Source organism: Macaca mulatta, chromosome 7, assembly GCF_049350105.2.
Source record: "Macaca mulatta isolate MMU2019108-1 chromosome 7, T2T-MMU8v2.0, whole genome shotgun sequence".
NCBI lineage: Eukaryota > Metazoa > Chordata > Mammalia > Primates > Cercopithecidae > Macaca > Macaca mulatta.
Window position 1 is genome coordinate 105201471 of NC_133412.1, and position 26734 is coordinate 105228204.

The 26734-nt window shown below is 36.3% G+C and overlaps 1 protein-coding gene across 9 annotated transcripts in view; it reads left to right on the forward strand.

The window, feature by feature from the left end:
* ARHGAP5 (Rho GTPase activating protein 5) overlaps nucleotides 1-26734 on the forward strand; it is a 71770-nt gene that overhangs the window by 22221 nt on the left and 22815 nt on the right. For 4 of the 9 annotated variants that reach the window (XR_013395097.1, XM_077937617.1, NM_001198663.2 and 1 more), the window contains 1 exon segment: nucleotides 13975-14122. The exons of 3 other annotated variants lie outside the window; for them this stretch is intronic. Coding sequence is in view for 5 of the 6 variants with exons in the window: in XM_077937617.1 (XP_077793743.1) it covers nucleotides 13975-14122 (148 nt within the window). In the remaining variant the exon portion in view is untranslated. 9 annotated transcript variants of the gene reach the window in all.

Below are 26734 nucleotides of genomic sequence, written 5' to 3' on the forward strand. Positions count from 1 at the left end.
CAGACAGGGTGCGGTGGCTCACACCTGTAATCCTAGCACTTTGGGAGGGCAAGGCAGGCGGATCACTTGAGGTCAGAACACAAGACCAGCCTGGCCATCATGGTGAAAACCTGTCTCTACTGAAAATATAAAAATTAGCCACGAGGGGTGGTGTGTACTTGTAATCCCAGCTACTCAGGAGGCTGAGGCAGGAGAGTCGCCTAAACCGAGAAGGTGGAGGTTGCAGTGAGCCAAGATCGTGCCACTGCACTCCAGCCTGGGTGACAGAGCGAGACTCTGTCTCCAAAAAAAAAAAAAAAAAAGCTTACTATAGGAAGCCAGTACTTACAGATCTGAAGGGATGGGCTTACACTTCGTTGAATGAGCAAAGATTCTTTATTCAACAAAGTCTTGAACTGCTTGAAAATTTCAGATTTTCTTTTTCGTACTTATTTTCTTGCTTAATTTCTTCAGAGTTGATACGGAATATTCATTGTATCCATTGTTACCTTGAAAACATCCCCTTAGGGAAGAAAGTGAGAGTCACCTTTGTAGAGGAAGTGTGTTTAGGAGAATGAGAAAGGTTCCTTTGTAGAACCTTCAACCAGCATCTTTTCTAGTCTGCCTTGAGTTAGGTCCTGCATCTATTCCTAACCAATACAGTCTGTCGAAGGGAGTAGAATTATCCAACTAAATTTAGGTCCGACCCACCTGGGCAACATAGTGAGACACCATCCGTACAAAAATGTAAAAATTCAGCTGGGCATAGTGATGAGCTCTGAAGGATCACTTGAACCCAAGAGTTTGAGATTGCAGTGAACTGTGACTGCACCACTGCATTCCAGCCTGTGCAACAGAGCGAGACCCTGTCTCGGAAAAAAAAAAGAAAAATGAGTTTAGGTTTTACTCTTTATCCTGAGAGCTCTGGGTGAAATTGGCTTTCTGTGAAATTGAGGTAATTTCTAAGGTAGGAAAACCACAATGTCTACTGCAGGCAAGATTTGTATCTTGTTTATAGTTGATCTCTGTGGCCTAGCACAGTACTCTGTGTTGTACTGTGATCAGTTGAAGTCAGCATAAATGTATGGCCTTTGTTTTTGTAAAAGAACTGTTCATGTGTTTAATTACAATTTATTTTGACTCAAGCAAATTCATTTTATTCAACAAGCATTTCGGTAAATGCCTGCTATGCCTGAACACTGTTAGAAACTAATATGGGGATGACTTGGTCATTCATGGCTCTGCTCTCAAGAAGTTCAGTCTAATAAAATTGATTTTCCTGAAAATTAAATATGTTTTATATTTTAAACAAGTTTAGCCGGACTTCTGGTTCTTTCTCTTATCTCATCTCGTGTGGAAAGAATTTACTTAGGCTTTCTTCAGTACTGTTTCTATTGCTTTCTTCCTGGCTAACCAGCTAAATTGGTCTACCTGATTAACTAGATCTATGGTGTTTCTATAATTTCTCATAAAGTTAAAATTTGTTTCTTCAGCAGCATTTTTGGTGCTGGCTACACCAATTTATGGTAACAAGTGTGGATATATAGTGCAAGTATTTCTGGCAGGATTTTACTATTTGCCGTTTCTTTGAATTCTGTGTTGTTCATTTGACCTTGATTTATTGCTTTTCAAATTCAGACAGAAATGTAATTGGATGGTTAATTTTTAAAGTATATTTCTGATTTATACATTTTGTTGAGATTTAATTTGAAAAATTATGTTGGTGGCATACATTTTCACTAATTTAAATTTGGCTTTCTATACAAACTTTTTCTTAGTGTTTATAGCAGCGTACTGAATATTTAGTAAAAGCATAGTACAGATTATTGAAGTTACTCATTTCTGCAGGGGATTAATAGTAAATGTTAAGTATGTTTCATGGAGGCACTTCTATAACGTAGATAATTGTGTTCTTATATTAATGGACAGTTGTTACTATTGCAAGACTAATAGGTAAATTTATAGGTTTGCTAATTTATGTACACCAAAATTTTATGTACTACAAATTGTGTCACTCCTAGAAGAGGTATTTTACAGTAGATGCAGTGTTATGATTTCTTGCTCTGTAATGTTTTCCTGTCATCTCAGCTAATATGTGGATGGAGTACTCCAGTCAATAGGGCTTAATCTGTGACTTTTAAAGAAGAGAAACCCCAGAGCATAGGAGAGTTGCTTTTTAAAAATAGTAGTAATTTTTGATGTTTAGAATCCTTACAATAAAATATAAGGATACAACAAAAGAGATCTTATGATTGTATCTTAGTCAAAATAAAGGGTACAACTTGCATACATTGTATAACATGATTGTTTTGAACTTTTTGGAAATTCCTCTTAGCCTTGGAAGATCTGAGTAAAGGTTTGGGTATTTTCCCTAGAAAAATGCACATGCACAAAATGTTACTGGAGTTTTAATGCTTTCAAATACTTCCTAAAAGCCTGTGGACCCCAGTTTAAGAAACTCCTTTTATAAGATGAGAGGGAGGAGGAAGACACTGAAATTTGGGGAAGCTGGGTAGAAATCCACCCGTTCACTTGAATAGTTAGTTGCTTTGCTAGAACTTTCTGTGACTCCAGGTTTAGTTTTTGTTAAGTTGTTAATGGCATTAATAAAATATCTGCCACATATATATGTTGAAATGCTTTTTAGGAAGGTGTTATCTTAGAGAATAAAGGTTCCTGAGTCAAGGTTAAAGTTAGTTTGCCTGATAAGTATGTGCAAGAACCTAGATCACATTTATTTACACTCTGTTGTTTTTTATTTCCTCTTTTCACCTAGTGTTAGCATAAAGGGTGTGAGAGAGTCTTCACAATGTAAGTTTTCTGAAGTGTGTTTGGACTTTCAGCCAGCACTTACAGCTTTTATAGGCTTAAAAAGGGGATTAAATAAACCTTTACAGTGCTGGGTCCCCTGAAGGCTTCTTTCTTATACCAGTGTGTTAAACTATAATGTAATGCTGCTTCTCACTGCCTGATCACTTTATATTGTAGCTTAATTTTGTTTTTCTCACTATGTTACAACCTTTTTGAGGGCAGTTATGGTTATCATTCAGCTTTGTATAACCTGCAGTATTGTTTCTCAGTCTTGAGTCGTGTGGACCTTTTTTAAAGTTAAAATTCTCAGGCTTTTCAGAAATACATCTGTAGCTATTTCCCAAACTTGAGTTATTGGTCTTTGTTTTTACTAGTCTAGCACAGTGGCTATCAACCAGGGTCACTTTGGCCCTCCAGGAAGCATATGGCAGCGTCTAGAGACGTTTTCGGGTGTCACAGCTGGAAGTAGGAGGTTGCTACTGGCATCTAGTGGGTAGAAGCCAGGGTTACTGCTAAACATTGCAGAATTCACAGGCCATTTTCCACAACAAAGGATTATATAGCCCAAAGTGCCAATAATCTTGAAATTGAGAAACCCTCGTGTAGGAGACTGTGTCTTGAAGAAAATGTCTCTGAAGTTCTAGAAGTCAGTAATACAAGGCATGTTTGTATCTGTTCAATAAGAAAGGTAGGGTTTTCCATATAGGTCATAGCGTTTTCTTCCCCAGCCTCACCATGATTGAGTAAGAATATATTTTCAGCATTATGTTAACTGTGGGCCAGAGCTACATGCTGTTGTCATTTATCATACTCAACTGTTTATCATTCATTATTCTGCTATAAAATATGTTGCTTCCATTCCATTTTCATAATACTAGTTAAGATTGTCATTACTTCTTACCTGCATTATCACAAAGACCTTTTTCTTAAAGAAATAAAGATTTTATTTTGAGCTAATTGTTGATTGACATGCTATTGTTTAAAAACAAACAAACAAAAACGGCAGAGACCTCGTGCTCTTTGCCAATTTTCCCACAATGGTAGCATCCTGCAAAACTAGTACAATATCACAACCAGCATATTGACATTAATATGATCTACAGATCTTATTCAGATTTCCCCAGTTTTACTTGTGCTAATTTGTACATATGTATATTTCGTTCTTTGCAGTTTTTCATGTGTATGGGTTTGTGCATCCCTCCTATAGTCAAGATGTAAAACAGTTCCATCACTAGCAAATTACTTGTTTTGTCTTTTTATAACTACATGCTTTTCCTTCTCCTCACCCATCACTAACCACTGACAGCCACTAATCTGTTTTTCATTTCTATAATTTTGTCATTTCAAGAATGTTGTATAAATGGAATCACAGGGCATATAACTTTCTGGGATTGACTTTCATTTAGCATAATGCCCTTGAGATTCAGCCAAGTTGTTGCATGTATCAACAGTTTGTTCTTTTTATTGCTGAATAATATTCCATAATATGGATACATCAGTGTTTTAACCTGTTGAAGGACATCAGGTCATTCCAGTTTTTGTCCATCTTGAATAAAGTTGTCATGAACGTTCAAATACAGGATAAGAAACTGCCAAACTGTTTTCCAGAGTGGGTATACTACTTATTTATTTTTTGAGATGGAGTCTCGCTCTTTTGCCCAGGCTGGAGTGCAGTGGCGCGATCTCAGTTCACTGCAACCTCCACCTCCCAAGTTCAAGCAGTTCTCTGCCTCAGCCTCCTGCGTATCTGGGATTATAGGGGCCCACCACCATGCCCAGCTAATTTTTGTATTTTTAGTAGAGACGGGGTTTCACCATTTTGGCCAGGCTAGTCTTGAACTCCTGACCTCGTGATCCACCCGCCTCAGCCTCCCAAAGTGCTGGGATTACAGGCGTGAGCTGCTGCATCCTCACCAATATTTGTGGTACAGTAACTTTTTAATTAAGTATCTGTGTTCCATTCACCAATTTTTTCAAACTGGTATTTATGTTGCTTTCTGGGGGGCAGTGCTAAAATAGAAGTGCCTGATCCCTGTCCTTACAAAGTATATTTGTAACCTCTGTATAAAGTTCCAAATACCTGAGTTAGGCGTCAAAAGCCATTTGCAGTATGGCCCTTGCTGACGTTTTTAACCTTATTTGTTTCCACGCATACTCTTAAGCTCCAGGTATGTCAAAATAGACGGAAAATAGTAGCTGGCTCAGAGCCATTGTGAAGATTAAGATTATGCACATAGTATTAATAAGTGCCTAATAGATAGTAAGCAGTAAATGGCAGTTTCTGGTGATTTCTATAGTCTTCATCCCGACATACAATAGGCACCCAAATGTTTAAATGAGGAAATTACTTACACACTATACCCTTTCTAACTTCCGAAAATGTCCCTGACATTATCCATTCCTATATAAGTTCTACCCTTTGAATCTAGATTTAAGTCTTACATTTAGTTATTTTGGCATTTAATCACATATTATTTTGTATGTGCTATTAATGACTAGTAGCGAGGTGTTTTTTCATTATAACAGATTATATGTTTCTCAAGGGCATTAAATTCCACTGATTTTGAATATCCTTTACAGTAAACTAAATGCTCTGCACATCGTATAGTGATTTCTTCAGTTCTTAGAGACTGTTGAAAGTACATCACCTTTTTTCCAAGTGAATTCACATAGAGTTGGCTATTCTTCCTATAACTTGATGATGTGAGTAGTCATTATTTCATATGAATCCTGATTAGGTTAGGATGCTTAAGCTTAGACATACCTGTCTAGTAACCCCTACAGGAATGAAGAATTAGGTAAATGAAACTGTTACCGTAAATCGTATGTAAACCAATAGTACTTTATATATTAACAGAAATCTTATGTGGTGAAGGCTTTCCTCTGGTGCCTGTTTTTAGTTGTTTGCGTCTGTCAATGTTTATTGAGTATCTACCATGTGCTATATATATTGTGCCAGTTACAGGAACCAAAAGGAAATGTGACCAGATTTTAAATAGTATTTTGGAAGTTGTACCAATAGGGCTTGTGATATGTTTGCTGTGGAGAGTGAAGGAAAAGAGAAAACCAAGGTTGACTCCTAGGTTTATGGTTTGAGCAGTTGGGTAGATGTACTAAGATAGCAAAGACTAAGGGTGAAAGGATTCAGACTAGAGAGAATAAAGACATCTGTGCTTTTTATGTTTAAAATATCTATGTTGACATATAAGTGGAAGTGGCAAAGTCTAAAATTTAGGTGTATGAGTGTGGTACTCAGGAAGAGTTATCAAGATGTATAAAGTATTTAAAGTTTTGGGATTAGATAAATTCACATAAGGGGAGAGTTACAGTTAGAGAAGAAGGGAGAACTCAGAACTGAGTTTGGGTAGAAGAGTTATTGGTAGATGAGACTGAAAGGAAATCCTTAGTGGGAAAAGAGAAAAGCTAGTGAAGAGTATGATACGGGAGCCAACAGAGCAAGTGTTCAAGGAGAAAGTTCAAGAAAGAATGTTGCCAAGAAATCAAGGATAAAGAAAAAATTTTCTTATTCATTTGATAGTATCTGGTCTTGACAAGTGGTTTAAGGGAATGGTAGGGAAAGCCAGATGGAAGTGGGTTAAAGAATTACTGGGATGGGAAAAGTAGAGACAATGGATGTCTGACATATTCAAGAAGTTTTGCTGTGAAAGGGAGCAAGAATTGGGGCAGTAACTAGAAGGCAATGTGGGATCAAAGGAGGGTTTTTGTGTTTGTTTTTAAAGATGAGAGAAATTGGAGAGTATTTGTATGTTCATAAGGATGACCCAGGAGAGGGACAAATTGATGCTATAGGAGAAAAGTGATGGGGAATAGGAGTGATTCTGAAGGAGAAGAAAGAGAGGAAGGAGAATCAGGATTTAGGTGATGTGTAATCCTGTGATCAGGATTTGGGTACTGCAGTTATTATAGAGGGAAAAGATGAAATATTTCGAGTAGGGTTATAGTTAGATTGGTCCTGGCAATAATATGAGGGAGTTCCTATTTTTTCTGTTTCTCAATTAAATGTGATTTCAGGCCATTAGGAAGGGAGAGGAAGGTAGGTAGTGCATGTATTACTTGGGTTTTTTTAATTGCAGAATATGCTGGGATATGTGGAGAATCTCAAGTATGAGACAGTATATAGGGACCAGAGGAAACTCAAATTGGAAGTCATTGGAGTAAAATATGATTTCAGATCTTTTTCCTTTTTGAAAAGAGAAGGGTTAAAATTTACAATTTTTGCTATACTTACATGAACATAAATGATGTTATAGAAATGGGATTATACTGTTTATAAGACTTAAAATTTATCTAGTGTATGTGTGAATCTATTAAAATCAACATTCAGTGCTTATTCTTAATTTGGGCATACTTGAGCTGACAAAGTAAAGGAGATCCTTTAAAATTTCTGACTCTTTGTTTCCATAGATGTTTACTTATTTCTGCTATAATTTGTTGTTGCTGCCTGATAGATTGAATTCTAGATCATTGTCAAGTGAGTCTGTTTGTATGGTTAAAGGCTTTTTGCCTTAACAACTCCAGTGTTAATACTGCTCTTTTAAAATATACATATATATTACTTAACTCTTTGGAGTCCTTTGTTTAAATGGCACGTGGTTGGTTGAGTTTACTTTTTCACTAAGCCCGATAATCTTTTTGTTATAGTTGATCCTGTTATATTTATATTTATGTTATAAGTTTTGGCTTGCTATTTTCTTGTTTTCTAGTTTTTATTCTTCATTAGCAAAGAAAAAAAAGAAGGAGCTATTAATTTATGTACTTCATATTTTTATCTTTAAATATATTGAACTCCTATTTCAATTTATCATCTTTATTCCACCTTCCAAATAGTATATTATCGTACCTGTTGTGCACTAGTGTAATTATATCTTATATCTCATCCCTCCTCCCCCTGTATATAGGGTAGGTTGAGGCTTTTAGTTCTGGCCTGTTATCAAATTATTTTTACATTTTATAGCTTTACCTGAAAAATTATAAATTAATAGCCATAACACTGTTAATTAGAATTAGTTTTACAATATTCAGTGTTCACTCTTACATTTTTCATAGCATAAATTCTCCAGTGTAAGTTTTTTAACTGATTTTTTATCATGTGGTTAAGATTTTTCAGGAGTTTGAGACTTATAATTTAAATATAATTATTATATATTTGCAGACTTTTTTAAAAAAACGTGTTACGAGTTATACATACCTGAATAACATATTGGTTAAGAATTCTCGACACTTGTTTCCCATGAACATTCCTGTAGATGAATCTTCTGGCTTCCAGTTTTCCAGACAACTCTGAGGCTGTCCTGCCTTTTTTCCCCCCCCCACTGTTGGTCATTTGTTTCTTCTGCCTGGATGCTTTTAAGATTCTTTGTAGCTTACCAAGTTCAGCATGATATGCCCCTAACTTGTTGATTTGCTCTTATTTGTTGTTTATTTTTCCTAGTACATAGTAAGGTCGTTTAATCTACAAATTAAGCTCATTATTTTAGAAGAGACCCCAAGTATCTCTTTCTGGACCATTTGTACTAATTTATTTCATAGTATTCCAGATGTTTGAGGTATGTTTATGAACAAAGCAGATAAAAATTCCTGCCCTTGTGTAGAGCTTAAATTGTAGCAGGGGGAGCCCCCCAAAAAAAAATAAAATATAAAATATAAAAAAATGATACATGAGTAGTTAACATAGTGTTGTGGGGAGAAAAGGCAGGGTAAGAGGAGCAGAGTACTGGGGAGGGGCTGGGAAATACAGCAGTAGGATTGCTTTTTTTTCTTTTTCTTTTTTTTTATTTAAGAGATGGGATCTTGCCGTGTTGCCCAGGCTGGAATTTAAACTCCTAAGCTCAAGCTGTGCTTCCATCGCAGCCTCCCAAGTAGCTGGGATTGGATTACAATTTTTAATAGGGTGGTCAGTGTAGGCTTCATTGAGAAGGTAAAGGGAACGGCCACTACAAAAGTGCTAAGGCAGGAGCATCCCTGGCATATTAAAATAGCAAGGAAAACTTGTGACTTGAGGGAGGAGTAAGTGATGAGGGAAATTAGGTCAAAATGTAAAGGAGCAGAATCCAAGGCATGCAGATTGTATATGTCTATTCAAGGAGCCAACATTCTAGCTCTCTGTAGAGGATGGCCTCTACGGAATGATGGTAGAAGCAGGGGATATTAAGCAGGTGTTGCAGTAATCCATATATGTGAAATGATGATAGCCTTATGGGCCAGGGAGTTAACAATGAAGATGGTAAAAAGTAAGTAGATTCTGTATCTATCCATTTGCCTAACAGTTGGAAGTAGGGTATGAGAGAAAAAGGAGATCGAGGATGACTCCAAGATTTTATTCCAAGCAACTGAAAGGATAGAATTCCCAAAAACTGAGATGGAGAAGGCTGCAGATTGATTACATTTTAAGGAAAGCATGAGAGGTTTTTCTTAGACTTTAAACTGATGTTAGGATGTTTTACATTAGTTTAGGCTTCAGGAGAAAGAGCTGCGTTGGAAATAATAATTTAGCTTATCAGCATATAGATGATGTTACCAAGAGGGTGAGTATAGATAGAGAAAAGAAGACAATCAGGGCCTAGCGCTGTGGCTCAACCTGTAATCCCAGCACTTTGGGGGACCAAGGCCAAAGAATTACTTAAGGCCAAAGTGTTCGAGGCTACAGTGAGCTATAATCGTGCCACTGCACTACAGCCTGAGTACAGAGCAAGATGCTGTCTCAAATAACAGCAGCAAAAGACAGAGACTGATTAGAATATTCACAGCATTACAGTGTTGATGAGGAGGGACCAGAAAAGAAGACTAAAAAGGGAAGAGTGAGTGAGATAACAGGGGTGGGTCTCTTTAGAAGTCCAGTGAAGAGAGTGACTGCTGAAAAGTCAAGATGATAACTGAGAGCTAGTTATGGAAAACAGTCTTTGGTGACCTTAATAAGAGCAGATTGATTTAGTGGAATTTTGAGGGTGATAACTAATTTGAGTACATTTAGGAATGAATGGAAGGAGAGAAATTGGGACATCTTGTATAGATTACTTGTATATAGTTTGTCTGCAAAAGGGAGTAGAAGATAGAGACTTTTTTAAATGAGCAAAACCCAGCATTTTGTGGTGTGTATAATAGGAATGATATAGCAGGAAAAGGAACTCTCTGATGGTGTTTTCCATTTTATTTTGATCTTTTCAAATATATTGAATCTTTTATTTGCTACTTCTAAGTAGGTTTTTGTTTCTGTGATGAGTTTTTTGTTTCAGTTTCTTTACATTTCATCTCCTGTTGTCACGCTGCTGCTTTGATTTTTTTAATTTTATTTTATTTATTTTTTTGATGGAGTCTCGCTCTATCACTAGGCTGGAGTGCAGTGGCACAATCTCAGCTCACTGTAACCTCCGCCTCCCGGGTTCAAGCGATTCTCCTGCCTCAGCCTCCCAAGTAGCTGGGACTACAGGCTCAGGGCACCACACCCAGCTAATTTTTGTATTTTTAATAGAGATGGGGTTTCACCGTGTTGGCCAGGATGGTCTCGATCTCCTGACCTTGTGACCACCCATTTCGGGTTCCTGAAGTTCTGGAATTACAGGCGTGAGCCACCACGCCTGGCCTCTTTGATTTTTTTAATTTCAAGAATCACATGTAAGAAAATAGACATCCGGTTTTCTTGTTTCTGGAATTGGTTCTTTGAGCGTCGAGTCAACTGCATTTCGCTGCATAAGTTTTGTTCAATTTTTGGTTACTGGTGAAGTAATTTGAGGTGTTTGGTTTTTTAAAAATGTTACTGTAGTATTTATTTGAAGATGTTGCTTAGGTGACCCCTTGTGTTGCTGATATTACTGAAGTAGGAAGAGCAGTTCTGGAAAGGGCTGTTTTCTTCTTCCTAGTCCTGTTTACGTACACAAATGAGAGTTTTTAATATGTTGGACACTATTTTTTTTTTTTTTTTTTTTTTTTTTTTTTTTTTTGAAACGGAGTCTTGGTCTGTAGCCCGGGCTGGAGTGCAGTGGCCGGATCTCAGCTCACTGCAAGCTCCGCCTCCCGGGTTTAGGCCATTCTCCTGCCTCAGCCTCCGGAGTAGCTGGGACTACAGGCGCCCGCCACCTCGCCCGGCTAGTTTTTTGTATTTTTAGTAGAGACAGGGTTTCACGGTGTTAGCCAGGATGGTCTCGATCTCCTGACCTCGTGATCCGGCCGTCTCGGCCTCCCAAAGTGCTGGGATTACAGGCTTGAGCCACCGCGCCCGGCCAATATGTTGGACACTTAATGAGATGTAATTGCTGAATGGAATGTTTGTTTTACTGTGATGTGCTTTTGCAGATAAGAAATTTGCTTAAGTGGCTAGAGAAAAGGCTGGACATTTGCATTTAAGTAAAAGTTCAAATACAAATGAATGTAGTAATGAATCAAAAATTGGATTTTCGATTGGGCGCGGTGGCTCACACCTATAATCCCTGTACTTTGGGAGGCGGAGGTGGGCGGATCACGAGGTCAGGAGATAGAGACCATCTTGGCTAACATGGTGAAACCCTGTCTCTACTAAAAATACAAAAAATTAGCCAGGCATGGTGGCGGGCGCTTGTAGTCCCAGCTACTCAGGAGGCTGAGGCAGGAGAATGCTGTGAACCTGGGAGGCAGAGCTTGCAGTGAGCTGAGATCACGCCACTGCACTCCAGCCTGGGCGACAGAGCAAGACTCCCTAAAAAAAAAAAAAAAAAAATCTACGTGTACTCTTTCAACACTGCATTTATCTCCAAACAGAAAACATCTTTGCTTCAGTTTTCATTTTTCTAATCAAATGATAATATAGCTAATAGTTGGCAGGCTACAAAGCACCTTTGTGTTTCTGAGAAAGAAAAGAACTCAGCCACCATACCCCTGCCTCAACTTTGAGGTTATAGTCTCTTCATTTCCACTTTGCACTGTTCTGTTTTGGTGGTAGTGGAAGTGGAGTGATCATTTAAGGAATAAGGATCCACACCACTTGACTTGCACTTGGCTTGCTGAGTTAGGTCTTGAGCCAGAAACAAACACTCCAGTGCCCCCTTGATAACATTCCAGACACCTAGTTGTGTTTGGTCTAATCTGCACTTAACAGGGTTGCATATAATCTGCATCACCAGAGAATGATGGTGGGTGATTTAGAAGTCAGATTTCATGAGCTCTGAGAGTTTGCTGGATGGAGTGACCTGAAATTGAAAGGATTTAATTAAGTACTTAAGATATTTAAGATATTCAGAGACTCAGAAGAATACCTTGAAGTATGCATTCAAAAGAAAGACTTCCAGAAATAATGAGAAACTAAGATGAAGACCATTGTTTTTAGGCATTGAAAGCCCTGCCTGTGCTCCCTTCCTCTGCCCACACATATACAAATAGGACAAATATTAATAGATTTGTGATTTATGCCAGAGAAAATAAAAATTTGTAGATAAAACTAACCTCAAAAACAAGGGCTGTCAATAAAAGTACCGTAATATCCTCTGAATTTCTGAAAACTTGTCCATCTTCCTATACTTCAGAAACTCTCAATGGGATGTGCACAGTAGAGTCATCTGTAGGAATCCTTGCTATACCCTAGAGAGTGAATCAGAATCTCCTCAGTAGTTTGATTCCCAAAAATACTTCCTTAAGTTTTTGAGGTGTTCATTCTTTGGTTAAGATTCATTTTCCCTCTAATGCTACTTTGAAGTTCAACTGTGAAAATTCATATTTAATTTTGTTTTTTTAACTATCGTTAAAACGTTTTGTACATTACTTCTGAATGTTATCCTAACACTTAAGAAAGCATCTGGCTGGGAGTGGTGGCGCACGCCTGTAATACCAGCACTTTGGGAGGCCAAGGCGGGTGGATCCCGAGGTCAGGAGATCGAGACCATCCTGACTAACACGGTGAAACCGCATCTCTACTAAAAAAAAAACAAAAAAATTAGCCGGGCATGGTGGTGGGCACCTGTAGTCCCCACTACTCAGTAGGCTGAGGCAGGAGAATGGTGTAAACCTGGGAGGCATTCCACAGTGAGCTGAGATCGCGCCACTGCACTCCAGCCTGGGTGGCAGCCAGACTCCCTCGCAAAAAAAGAAAAAAAAAAGCCATCGACTGGGCGCTGTGGCTCATGCATGTGGTCCCAGCATTTGGGGAGGCTGAGGCAGGCGAATCATGAGACCAGCCTGGCCAACATGGTGAAACCCCATCTCTACTAAAAATACAAAAAAAAAAAAAAAAAAAAAAATTAGCCAGGCATGGTGGTGCATGCCTGTAATCCCAGGTACTTGGAAGGCTTGCTTTAACCCGGGAGGCAGAGGTTGCAGTGAGCCGAGATTGCGCCACTCTTCTCCAACCTGGGTGACAGAGCAAGATTCAGTCTAAAAAGAAAAAAATAAAAAACTGCTGGGCACAGTAGCTCACGCCTGTAATCCCAGCACTTTGGGAGGCCAAGGTGGGTGGATCACGAGGTCAGGAGATCAAGACCATCCTGACTAACATGGTGAAACCCCCTCTCTACTAAAAATACAAAAAAATTAGCCGGGCGTGGTGGCGGGCGCCTGTAGTCCCAGCTACTCGGGAGGCTGAGGGGGAGAATGGCGTCAACCCGGGAGGCGGAGCTTGCAGTGAGCTGAGATCACGCCACTGCACTCCAGCCTGGGCGGCAGAGCGAGACTTCGTCTGTAAAAAATGAAAAGCATCCCTAGGTAGGAAAAAAATGGAAAAATAAGGGACAAATGATGGACGGTTCATGGAGTTATATAGCATCATTATACAATCAATAATTAGAACTTTTATGTTCTTACAAATATAGACAGACACAAAAAACTCACTTGGACCTGCCTCCAGAGACCAAATGAAATTACTATATCACACCTAAACTGAATCAGGTATTGCTTACCCCTAGTGTGTCCCTTGTGTTGGCATTGAAAAGTGCTATTTTCTAATCTCTCCCGACCTATCAAGTCTTCTGTCATTTTCCAAAGAGAACATTTTCTTCCAATAAGCCATTTTTTTTCTGTTCACTTATGTCTCCAATCAAGTTGCTACTTCTGGCAAAATTTATTTAGTGAGTCATATTGGTGGACATTTAGGTTGGATGTGGCTTTATAATTTTTCTTTTGATCCGAACTGTGTATTTACATTGCTTATTACTATTATTCCGAAATTAATTTTAATAGTGTTAACTTAAATATGTTTTCTTATAGCAGAAAAAGAAAACTAAGAACTTCAATCCACCAACACGTAGAAATTGGGAAAGTAATTACTTTGGGATGCCCCTCCAGGATCTGGTTACAGCTGAGAAGCCCATACCACTATTTGTTGAGAAATGTGTGGAATTTATTGAAGATACAGGTAGGATAGAAGAATCATTGCAAGAGATTTGATTTTAAATTTCACTTTTGATACACCAATAGTTTGTCTAACGTTTGTGATTTGTTAAAAATAAATTTTGAAAGTGGTATATAGTTTTCATTATTAGGATTGTTTTATATTAACTCCATCTGATCAGGTAACCATCTGATATTTGAAAGAAGTTTTTGTTGACCAATAATGCTTTTATTGGACTTCTCCTGAAGTAATAAATGGCAAAGTTGAATACTAAACTGTTAAGCTTACCTTATTCTGGGATTTAGAATAACTTTATTAAGTTACGCTATTTAATGAAGAGATACAGTTATGGTTTGAATAATTTGGAAGTGTCCCATATTTTTAAGTCCAATACTGTTTACTTGCATTACCCATTTTACATATGGATTTTTCTTTTAAAACTTAGAGCAATAGTTGTAAATGTGTAAAAGGCAGCTTGTTCTATTTGTGATGCTACTGTTTATTCAATAGTTCTAGCTTGACATTTATATGATTTGTGTTGTATTTTTAAGGAATGCGTAGATATCCTCATTATTTTAAAAGCAAACCTGCTCTTATGTTTACTTTGCCTCATATAATCTCAAAACTAAAAAAATAGGCAAGTTAAAGGTGGAAAATAGGGACAGAAGATTGTTTTTGAGTGCATTTAAAACAAACACGAGTTAACTATGTAACCTTAGTGACTGAATGTACTACACATTTTAATGGCTTGAAAACATGAGCTAAGTCAGTTTCGGCTTTATTTGTTACTAATGATCTCTTGATAGATAAGCATTGTTTGAAAAACAAAGTAGGATACTCTTGTCGTTGCTAAAAAATCATGCTCATATTTATTCACATGTACACCTTGCCCTTTGGTTTATCAACTAAGTTGTATATATATTGAGTTATCTATTTGGTAATAGATATTATTATAAGGAATGTTGACTTTCAGTCTTAATGAGAGGATAGAATGCGCAGTGGCTCACGCCTGTAATCCCAGCACTTTGGGAGGCCGAGGTGGGCAGATCACAAGCTCAGGAGATCGAGACCATCCTGGCCAACAGGGTGAAACCACATCTCTACTAAAATTACAAAAATTAGCTGGGCATGGTGGTGCGTGCTTGTAGTCCCAGCTACTTGGGAGGCTGAGGCAGGAGAATTTCTTGAACCGGGAGGTGAAGGTTACAGTGAGCCGAGATTGCGCCACTGCACTCCAGCCTGGTGACAGAGTGAGACTCCATCTCAAAAAAAAAAGAAAAAAGAAATTGCATTATCCACTAGTTTTGTAGTTGAAATGGCATGTGTCTTCTGCCTTCAGTTAGTAAGTGTTAATTTATAGAGGCTACATTTGGATATGCTCTTTATCATTTATTTTTCCCTTCAAGAAATACTTGAGAAGTGTTATTAGATAAATTTCTTGTCTATTTTTCTGTCCATCTTTAATGTAGCAGAAATGCAAAGGTTCTTAAAATACTAACTTCCTGCTTTGGATTTAAAGAATTCTGATTTTCTCTAGTATTATAATTAAGCGTAGGGATACAACTGAACAATTAGAAAATACTTTCCTTTAGTGATCGAAAAGCAATAATAAAATTATAGATTAGCGTTTTGTACATTTATTATTTAAAATTTCCGTTTCTTGAATATTTCATAGTAGTTGAGTGATTCGGTTTGAGGAAAAGAAATGAATTCCAAATATAGGATAAAATGCAGGTCTAGTCCAATTCTTAACACAACTTGAATTAGTTTAGGTCAACTCTTAGGTAATTTATATATTTAAGTACTTTGGTAGAAAGATTACATAGACCATAGAGTAGAATAAAAGATTAAACTAATTCTTCTGTTGTCATTGTAATATATTGCTTGATTTTATTACTAATTTTAAAACTACTAAATGGTTTTAGCAGAAACTCTTAATTGCCTACGAGGTTGTTTGTGTCTTTTGAGGAATTCGTTCATTTCATCTAAATTTCATAAATTTACAGCTCTCAAAATGGACTGTAGCATAACCATCTTATATTTAAAGTTCAGCTTGTAAATATATTGCAGATACCCATTTCTTAAAAATTGTGATATTTTGCTGTTTATAGATCCTTAGATGTAATGATATAAATGATCAGTAATTGTGTTGTTATAATCAGTCCTCTTGTTTAAAAGACTAATCTTTCTTGAACAACCCTGGAGAAAATATTGACAGTTTAAAAAATCAGCTTTATTGATATAATTTACATACAATAAAATTCACTAATTTGAATTGTACAGTATGAATTTTTATAATCTATAGTCATATAACTGCCACCACAATTAAGATTTAAGTTATTTTCATCACCCCCAAAAGCATCTGGTCTTTTATTATTAAGTATAATGTTAGCTGTTGGATTTTTGTAGATGAACTTTATCTGGTTGAGAAAGTACTATAACATTCCCAGTTTGCTGAGTTTTTATACAAAATAAGTGTTGATTTTGTCACGTGGTTTTCTGCATCTGTTGAGGTTATCTTAATGATTGTTTTTTGCTGTGGATGGTGAATTACATTGATTTTCACATGTTAAACTAACCTTACATCCCTGGGATAAATACCACTTGGTCATGTTTTATCCTTTTTATGTATTGCTGAATTCATTTTCTAAAATGAAGGATTTTAGTCTGTAGTTTTCTTTTCTTGCAATGTCTTTGTCTGGTTGATATCAGACTAAAAAGCTGGCATCATAGATTAAGTTTATTTTCTGGAAGAGTTTGTGTAGAATTGGTAATATTTCTTTCTTTAATTTTAGTAGAATTCACCAGTGAAATGATTTTGACCTGGAATTTGTTCGTGAGGAGGTTTTTAATTTAAATTTCTTTAGTAGATATAGGGCTATTCAGATTTTTTATTTCTTCTTGAGTAAGCATTGGTTGTTTGTGTGTTTTGAGGAATGCATTCATCTAAATTGACAAGGTTTTTAATAAAATTCCTTTTTCTTTTAGTGCCTTGTAGCATCTGTAGTGATGTCTTTCTACCCTGATGTTACTAAATTGTGTCTTTTTTGGTATGGTTGAGGTTTATCAATTTTATTGATCACTTCAAAGAACCAGCTTTTGCTTTTACTGATTTTCCTTTTTTTTTCCCATTTTTTAATTTATTGAATTCTACTTCTTGTTTCTATCTTCTTTAGTTTCTCTGAAGTTTCTTAAAATAGAAATCTAGATTACTGTGTTAGACCAGTTTTCTTTTCCACTGTAAATATTTAATGGTCCAGATTTTCCTCTAAGCATTGTTTTAGCTATATTCCATATAGATATGTTGTGTTCAGGTTTTGTTTAATTCAAAATACTTTGTAATTTCCCTTTTTCAAAAAAACAGTTTAACTCATCGGTTATTACATTTCTAAATATTTGGTGGTTTTCCACATCTTTTTTGTTCATTTCTAGTTTAATTATTTTGCATTTGAAAAACAAAGAGTTTGATTCCAGGTTAAGTTTATTGAGACTTGTTTTATGGCCCAGAATATGGTCTCTTTTGAATAGTTTAATGAGACCTTGAACTGAATGTTTATTATAGTGTGAAGAGTTCTATAAATGTCAGATCAAATTCTTTGAGCCTGTTGGGCAAGTCTTGTATATCCTATTTTTCTTGTTTACTTTTGTAAAATTAAGGAATACTGTTGAAATCTGCAATCATGATTGTAGATTGTGTGTTTCTTCTTTCAGTTCTATTAGATTTTACATCATGTATTTTGAAGATCTGTTAATTTCATACACATTTGGGATTATGTCTTTTTTTTTTTTTTTTTTTTTTTGGAGACAGGGTTCTCTCTCTTAACACCCAGGCTGAAGTGCACAGGTGTAATCTCAGCTAGCTGCGACCTCCACCTCCCTGACTCAGGCAATCCTCCCACCTCAGTCTCCCAAATAGCTGGGACTGCCACCACACCCAGTCAACTTTTTTGGTTTTAGTAGAGACAGGGTTTTGCCATTTTCCCCAGCCTGGTCTCAAACTCCTGAGCTCAAGCAATCTTCCCACCTAAGTCCCCCCAAAGTGCTGGGATTACATGTGTGAGCCACCATGCCTGGCCAGGAATGCCTTACGAACTGACGTATTATCATTATAAAAAATTTCTTTTTATGTTTTGCCATATTTTTTGTTCTGAAGTCTACTTTGCCTAGTATTAATATAGCCAATGTTTTTTACTTTGAGTAGTGTTTGTGATATATCTTTTTCTTTACTTATGCTTTTATAGATCTTCATTTCTTATGTGGTATACATCTTTATAGTTTACCTTCAAGTGATATACCACTTTAATGTGTTTTATAAGAACCTTAGAACGATATACTTCCTTCATGCCTTGTTCTGTTGTTATGTATTTTAAATCTATAATGTTTTAAAATCACAATACATGTTTATAATTTTTGCTTTAAACAGATTGTTGTCCTTGTTTTTGAAAGATACTTTCTTAGATTAGAATTCTTTTATGTAATAGCTTAATTGAAATATAATTCACGTTATACAATACACCCATTTAAAGTGTAGTTTATTCACAGAGTTGTACCAGCATCAGCACAATCAATTTTAGAACATTTTCATCATCCCAAGAAGAAAGAGTATACTGATTAAGCAATCACTTTCTATTCCCCACTCTTACTCCCCATCAATTTCTGCCTTTACAGACTTGCCTATTCCTGGATATTTCATATAAATTGAATCATATATAATGTGGTCTTTTGTGATTGGCTTCTTTCATTTAACATAGTTTTCGAGTTATTCATATTGTATCATCTATCAGTACTTAATTTCTTTTTATTGCTGAATAATTATCCATTGATGGACACTTGGTTTGTTTCTACTTTTTAACTCTTGTGAAGAGTGCTGCTGTGAACATTACTGTCAGAGTTTGTGTGTAGACATATGTTTTCACCTCTTGGGTATATACTTAGAGTAGAATTGTTGGATCTATGTTTAACCTTTTAAGGAACTACCAGACTGTTTCAAAGAGGTGGCACCACTTGACATTCCCATCAGCAGTGTGAGTTCCAATTTCTCCACATTTTGCCAATGTTTATTTTTCTTTTTGATTATAGTCGAGTAAGTGGTAATGTGAAATGTATCTCATATAATTTTGATTTGCATTTCCCTGATGACTAATGAAGCAGAACATCTTTTTAAGTGCTTTATTGGCTTTTTGTATACATCTCTGAAGAAATATCTATTCAGATCCTTTGCCCACTTTTTAGTTGGATTGTTTGTCTTACTGTTGAGTTTAAGGGCTCTTTGTATATTTTGGATACAAATTGTTTACAAATACGATTTGCTAAAATATTCCCCATTCTGTGGGTAGTTTTGTACAATTTCTTGATGATATGCTCTGAAGCATAAAGTTTTCAATTTTGATGAAGTATGTTTTGTCTGTTTCTAAAATTTTGTTGCTGTGTGCATGATGTCGTGTCTGAGAAGGTTTTTGCCTAATCCAGGGTCACGAAGATTTACCTATCTTCCAAGAGTTTTAATGGTTTTAGCACATACATTTAGGTCTGTGATCCATTTTGACTTAATTTTTGTGTGTGGTTTAAGGAAAGGCTTCAGCTTGATCTTTTGCATGTGGATATCCATTTTATAAGCATTATTTATTAAAAAGACTATTTTACTGAATTTCCTTGGCACAGTTGTTCAAAATCAGTTGACCATAAATGTGAAGGTTTATTTCTGGACTCACTTATATTCTATTGATCTATATATCTGTCTATACATGCTGTTATCTGTCCGTTTTCATTATTGTTTTGTAGTAAGTTTTAAAATCAGGAAATGTGACTGTTTCAAACTTTGTTCTTCTGGGTATAGAGTTTTAGGCTGATGTTGTCTTTTTTTCCTTTTCATTCCTCTCTTTAAAGACTACTTATTATGGTATCTCATACCTAATGAGATTTCTGCTGTCATTCTTATCTGTGTTCTTCTGACTGTGATGTATTCTCTTTTCTCCCTCAACTCCCAACTACTTCAAGATTATTCTCTCTAGTTTTCAGCAATTTTATTAAAAATAATAAAATTATCACATAATTTTAATCTTAGTATGTTATTTTTAAAAAAAACTACATCTGCTTGAGGTTTCTGGAGCATCTTAGCTCTCTTAGTTTATAATTTTCGAATTTGGAAAATTTGGGGCCATTATTTCCTAAAGTATTTTTTTCTCTTCTTCCATTTCCCACTCCTTATTCGTGCATTAGACCTCTAGGAATTCTTTAAAACTTTTTTTTTCTGTATGGCCAAATGTAGAAATGCCATTTAAGTCTTTCTTTTTATGTATTCATTTCTATACCTATTATATTGATGTTTTCCCGTGTATATATGTCTTTGGGCATATACGATTTATAATAGCTATTTTAAGATTTTTGGTTTACAAATTATGTCGTATATCATTTCTGGGTCTCTTTCTGTTGTTTTTGTTGTTTGGTGGGTTATATTTTTCTCCTTCTTGTTTTGATAGTTTTGATGTCAGAATTCTGAATTTTATATTATTTAGTCTTCTGAATTTTTAATTGGATGATGTTACTAGTGTTTCTTTAAAGAATGTTAGATTTGCTCGGTGCTTCTGCTTGGCTGGTGGAGAAAAAGAAAAAATGTTTGATTTGTTTTTTCATATGTTAATTATCTTGTGAATCAGTTTGGTCCTTTCTAAGATGGATTGTAAGTTTGTATGGCAGATCTAAAGCAGCCTTTATTCTGATACTTGTTTATACCTACAATAAAACAAGATTTGACCCTATGCCCCATATATGAAAAAGGTTTTCTGAGAATAAAACTTGAACTATTCTCAGCTCTTGGCCTCAGGAAGTTTTATCTCATACATGTGCAGTATTCAACCAGAGAACCCAGAGACTCTTCTGCATATCCGATACTCTTTCTCTCTGTATTTCTTCATCTTTTTGGTATTCTACCCCACAAATTCTAGACTTCTCAGTCTTTCCGAACTCCCATATCTCCTCCGCTTTGGTAGACCATTGTGATTCCACCTCCCATCACTAACTACCATCTCAAAACTCTCCAGACATTATGTTGGGGCATTCAGACAGCTTGCCTCATTTGCTGCTTTTTCCCTCATGGATCGTGGTTCTGAACTGTGATTAGTGTTCATGTTCAGTGATCAATGTTAAGTGTCTGAAAACTGGTGTTTCATACAATTTTTCGAGTCTTTAGTTTTTCACTGTGGAAGGGCAATTTCCATAGCAATCAGGGCATCATGGTGGAAGCATATGTCCTTATTTTTATAATAGTACTATCTTAATAAGTTGTGCTAGGTTCCAGTTGGGAAATGACCCTTGAAATACTGGTAATAAGTTTACAGTAGACAAAAAGGGATAGTGCGGAAGAGAGCAACTGAAGAGAAAGGGAATAATAGGTCTTACTGAAGAGTTAATAAGGATGATAAACCTGATAGATATTGGGTTGAAAGAGGGCTCAGAAGTACCTCTCAGATTGCTCTATTAGGGTAACTGTAGATGGCATTCCATTAATGAAAATAGAAGTTATAATAAGAAATGGCAGTTTCATAATGGATTCATGTTTGGACATGTTAAATCTTCCAAGGTGCCTGTGGGACATATAAAAGCCTGAGACTCAGTTGTATATATGACTATGGATCTCTAGAAAGTGGTTTTGTCTTTAGATATGATTTTAGTAATTGTCAATGTCTAGATATTAATGAAAGCTATATGTTGACATAATTCAGGTTAGACATCTAGGGTGGGAAGAAATGTTCGCAGTGCAAACAGGCTATACAAGAGTGGAGCCCTAAAACACTAGGGAGAAGAAAAATTATAGTAAGAAAGAAGCATGATTATCAACATTTGAGTGAGAATGATTTTTTTACATTGCTTTTTCTGAGGTGCAGTTCATAAATAACATAAAACTAACCATTTTGAAGTGTACAGTTCAGTGGCAGGTAGTATATTCACAATGTTGGATAACCACCACCTCATCTAGTTCCAGAACATTTTCATTTACCCCGAAGAAAACCCTGTACACGTTAAGCAGTTACTTCTTATTTTCCCCCTACTCCAGTCCCTGGCAGTAACCAGTCTGCTTTATGTCTCTCTGAATTTACTGATTCTGGATATTTCATATCAGTAGAATCACACAATGTATGACCTTTTGTTCTGCTTCTTAGCATTATTGTTTTGAGGTTCATCTGTGTTGTAACATGTATCATTATGTGTATATACATACATGCACACACACACACATTTTGCTTATTCAGTCGTTGTTTGGTGGACGTTTGGTTTATTTCCACCTTTTGGCTATTGTGAACAGTCTGCTGTGAACATTCGTGTATACAACGATTCGTTCAAGTACCTGTTTTCAATTATTTGGGGTACCTAGGGGTAGAATACTGGATCATATGATAATTCTGTGTTTAACTTTTTGAGGGACTGTCAGATTGTTTCTACAGTGGATATACCATTTTACTTCCCACCAGCAATGTGCAAGGGTTCAAATTTCTCCATGTTTTTGCCAACACTTGTATGTGTTCTGTGTATGTTTTAATTCTAGCTGTCTTATCCATTTTGAAAAGGATTCCATTTAATCACCAAGTAGGTTTCTTTGGCAGTATTGTGATTTTTGCAATATTAAGTCTTTGAATCCATGAATGCTTGATGTCTTTTTTATTTAAGTCTTTAATTTCTTTCAGTACTGTTTTGTAGTTTTCGGTGTTCAAGTCTTGCCCTGGTTGACTTTATTCCTATGTATTTTATTGGAATGTTATTGTAAATGGAGTTTACTTAGTTTAATTTTCAGGATGTTTATGGTGGTGTGTAGAACTGATTTTTGTGTGTTGATCTTGTATCCTGAAATTTTGCCGAATCATTAGCTCTATTTTTTGTGTGTATTTGGGGATTTTATATATGTTTGTCTTCTGTGAATAGGGATACCTTTACTTTCCAATCTCAATGCTTTCTGTTTCTCTGTCTTGCCTAATTGCTGTGGCTTGAACTCCCAGTGCAATGTCGAATAGCAGTTGTGAAAGGAGCACACCCTTGTCTTGTTCCTTATCTCAGGGGAAGCTTTTATTCTTTCATCATGGAGTATGATATCAGCTGTGGGTTTTAATGTTCTTTGTCATGTTGAGGAAGTTCCTTTCTGTCTTATTTTCTTGTGGCTGCCATAGTGAAGTCCTGCAAGGTGGATAGCTTTAAAGAACAGGTATTTATTGTCTCATAGTTCTGAAAGCTGGAAGTCTGAAAGCGAGCCATGCTCCCTCTGAGACTCTAGGTAAATCTTCCTTGCTTCTTTCTTGCTTCCGGTGGTGGCTGTCAATCCTTAGTGTTCCATGGTTTGCAGCTGTATTACTACAATCTCTGCCTTTGGCATTCTCCATGTGCGTGCACGTGCAGGGGTGTGTGTGTGTGTGTGTGTTTTCTCTTCTTTTCATAAGGACATCATTCGTATTGGGTTAAGGACCCCACCCTACTCCAGTATGACCACATCTTACCTTAACTAACTACATCTGCAATGATCCTATTCCAAGTAAGATCACTTTCTAAGGTATTAGGGTTAAGACTTCAACATATCTTTTTAGGAGGCAAAATTCAACTCATAATACCTTTCATTCCTAGTTTGTTGAGTGATGACAGTGATTATTATTATGAAAGGGCATTGGATTTTATTGAATTACTTTTCTGTGTCAGTTGAGATAATCATATTATTTTTCTTTTCTTTCATTTATTGATGTATTACATGGATTGCTTTTTCTTATATTAAACCCCCTTGCATTCCTGGAATAAATGCTTTTGGGGTTATGGTATATAATCCCTTTAACATGCTGTTAGATTCTATTTGCTAGTATTTTGTTGAAGACTTTTGTATCTATATTCATAAAAGATACTGGTCTGTTTTGTTTTCTTGTGGTGTTTTTGTCTAAATTTAATGTCAGGATGCTACTGACCTCATAGGAGTTAGGAAGTATTTCTACTTTTAGAATGGTATATTTAATGACTGTGTTCCCTGGTTTTAAAAGTGTGCTGTCTTCAGAATCTATTGAGGCATTCTTGTGTTAGATACTTATGCTTTCTAAATTTTTTTCTGCATTTTTAGTTTTTCAGCCTCCTGCTTTATTGTCAGTATACCTCCTGCTACTGTGTATCTCATTTTTGCTTTTCCAGTTTGCAACTTCTAATCTGCTGTGAGTCAGGAAAACATATGGCAGAGTTAAATTGTGCTTTTGGTTAGGTTAAATAGAATCTGTGGAAAAACCTAAGGTGTTTCTCTTACAAGTGAAATAATATATTTTAGTGGAAAGGCTTTGTGACATCTTATTGGCTATTTGTAGTCCTTTCTGTTCCCATTTTTTTCCAGTTATGATAGAGTAGGTGATCAGGTGACCAAATTCCAGATAGGTGAGGTATTACTGTATTTGCCAGAATTTTTATTTGCATGTGGTTGCAGTTAATCTGGAACACCCCACTGTTACAGATGAATTATAAAGAAACAGAGACTGTCTTTAAAGCATAGCGGTTATATTTTTGGTAAAAGTGGATTAGAAGGATAAACATTAATAGCATTCTTTGTATATTGGTCTAAAACTTGTGTGTAGTTTCACCACACCAATATGGGATGAAAATGGATGAATGAATCTTTGTGTTATTGCTAATGTAAATACAACTTCCTTAAGCAAAACCTCTTTGTTTAAACTTCAACTTTCCCACTTCATGCTTTCAAGAACTACCCGCTGCCTTTTTTTTTTTTTTGTATCACTACAACACTTTTTCACTAAATATCAATCCCTTGTTTCTCCTGCCCTATCTTGTCTGGATATTTTTCAATCAATTTTTATGTTTACTCCCTTGCATACTTCCTTAAAACTTCCACCATTTTATTCACTTGGCAAAACCTCAACTTTGGTTAAACCCTCTGGTTACTCTGTGTTTGAAACAGAACAGGGGATCATGGCTATAGAAAAACAAACCATGCAGTTCACTTGGACTGTATGACCACACTTCCAGGCACAGTGGCTCACACCTGTAATACCAGTACTTTTGGGAAGCCAAGGCGAAAGGATTGCCTTATCCCAGGAATTCGAGGTTGCAGTGAGCCATGATCACAGTACTGCATTCCAGCCTGGGTAACAAAGTGAGACGGAGACTCTACCTCTGAAATAAATATATATATATATCTCCCCACATATCTTAAGCAGCTTAATCATCTTATATTTCCAATTTACCTAGTAAATTTGTTTGTTGAATCCCTTGCATTCATAAGGGTTTTTTTTGTTTTTGTTTTTGTTTTTGTTTTTGTTTTGAGACGGAGTCTTGCTCTGTACCCTAGGCTGGAGTGTAGTGGCGTGATCTTGGCCCACTGCAGCCTCTACCTCAGGTAGAGTGATTCTTCCTGAGGTTCAAGTGATTCTTGTGCCTCAGCCTCCTGAATAGCTGGGATTACAGGTGCCCGCTATCACACCTGGCTAATTTTTGGATTTTTTTTTTAGTAGAGAAGGGGTTTCATCATGTTGCCAGGCTGATCTCGAACTCCTGACCTCAAGTCATCCTTCCACCTTGGCCTCCCAAAGTACTGGGATTACAGGTGTCAGCTACCACGCCCAGCCCAGGATTTATTTATTTTTTTTGAGATGGAGTCTTGCTTTGTCACGCAGTCTGGAGTGCAGTAGTGTAATCTCAGCTCACTGCAACATCTGCCTCCTGGGTTCAGGCGATTCTCCTGCCTCAGCCTCCTGAGTAAGCTGAGACTACAGGCACGCACACCATACCCTGCTAATTTTTGTATTTTTAGTAGAGATGGGATTTCACCATATTGGCCAGGCTGGTCTCGAACTCCTGGCCTTGTGATCCGCCTGGCTCAGCCTCCCAAAGTGCTGGGATTACAGGCATGAGCCTCCACGCCCAACCTGTTTTGCTTTATTTTCTCACATTTTTCAAAATTTTGGGATCCTTAGAAATGTTACAATAATAATATTATTGAGCATTTGTTTACCCTTACCTAGCTTCACCAAGTAAACTTTTTACCACAGTTCTTCTCCAACTTTTTGGGAGTTTGGTGGGAGGTGCCGAACAATGTGAAATTCAGTTAAAAATGGCATGACACTTCACCTCAAAGTCATTTAGCATAGATTTCCCTACTAATAAGGGCATTCTTTTCACATAACTGCAAAATAAATACCATGTTTAGGAAATTTAATATTGATACAATTCTATTGTCTAATATAATATCTGTATTCAAATTATCCCAATTGTCTCAACAGTGTCCTCTTAGAGCTTTTTTGTTGTATCAATCCAAGATCCAAGCAATGATTATGTATTACTTTTCTTGTCATACTTCTTTGGTCTTCTTTAATTTAGAATAGTTTTCTAATCTTGTGTGTTTGTTTTCATGTCACTTATATTTTTTGAAAATTCAAAGCCTTTTTTTTTTTTTGCAGAATATTCTTAAATTTATTTGACTAGAAAGTAGTGACACTTTTCAGTTCAGTAAACTGAACTCGTAATAATATATATATATCCCCTCCCCACATGGAATTTTAAGAAACTTGTTTTTGATAAATTGAGAAAAGAAAATACTGCCTTTCATCTTATTCCTGTAATGGCATTGTGCCTGAAATGTCAAGTATCACCACAAAAAACTCTTGCTCTATT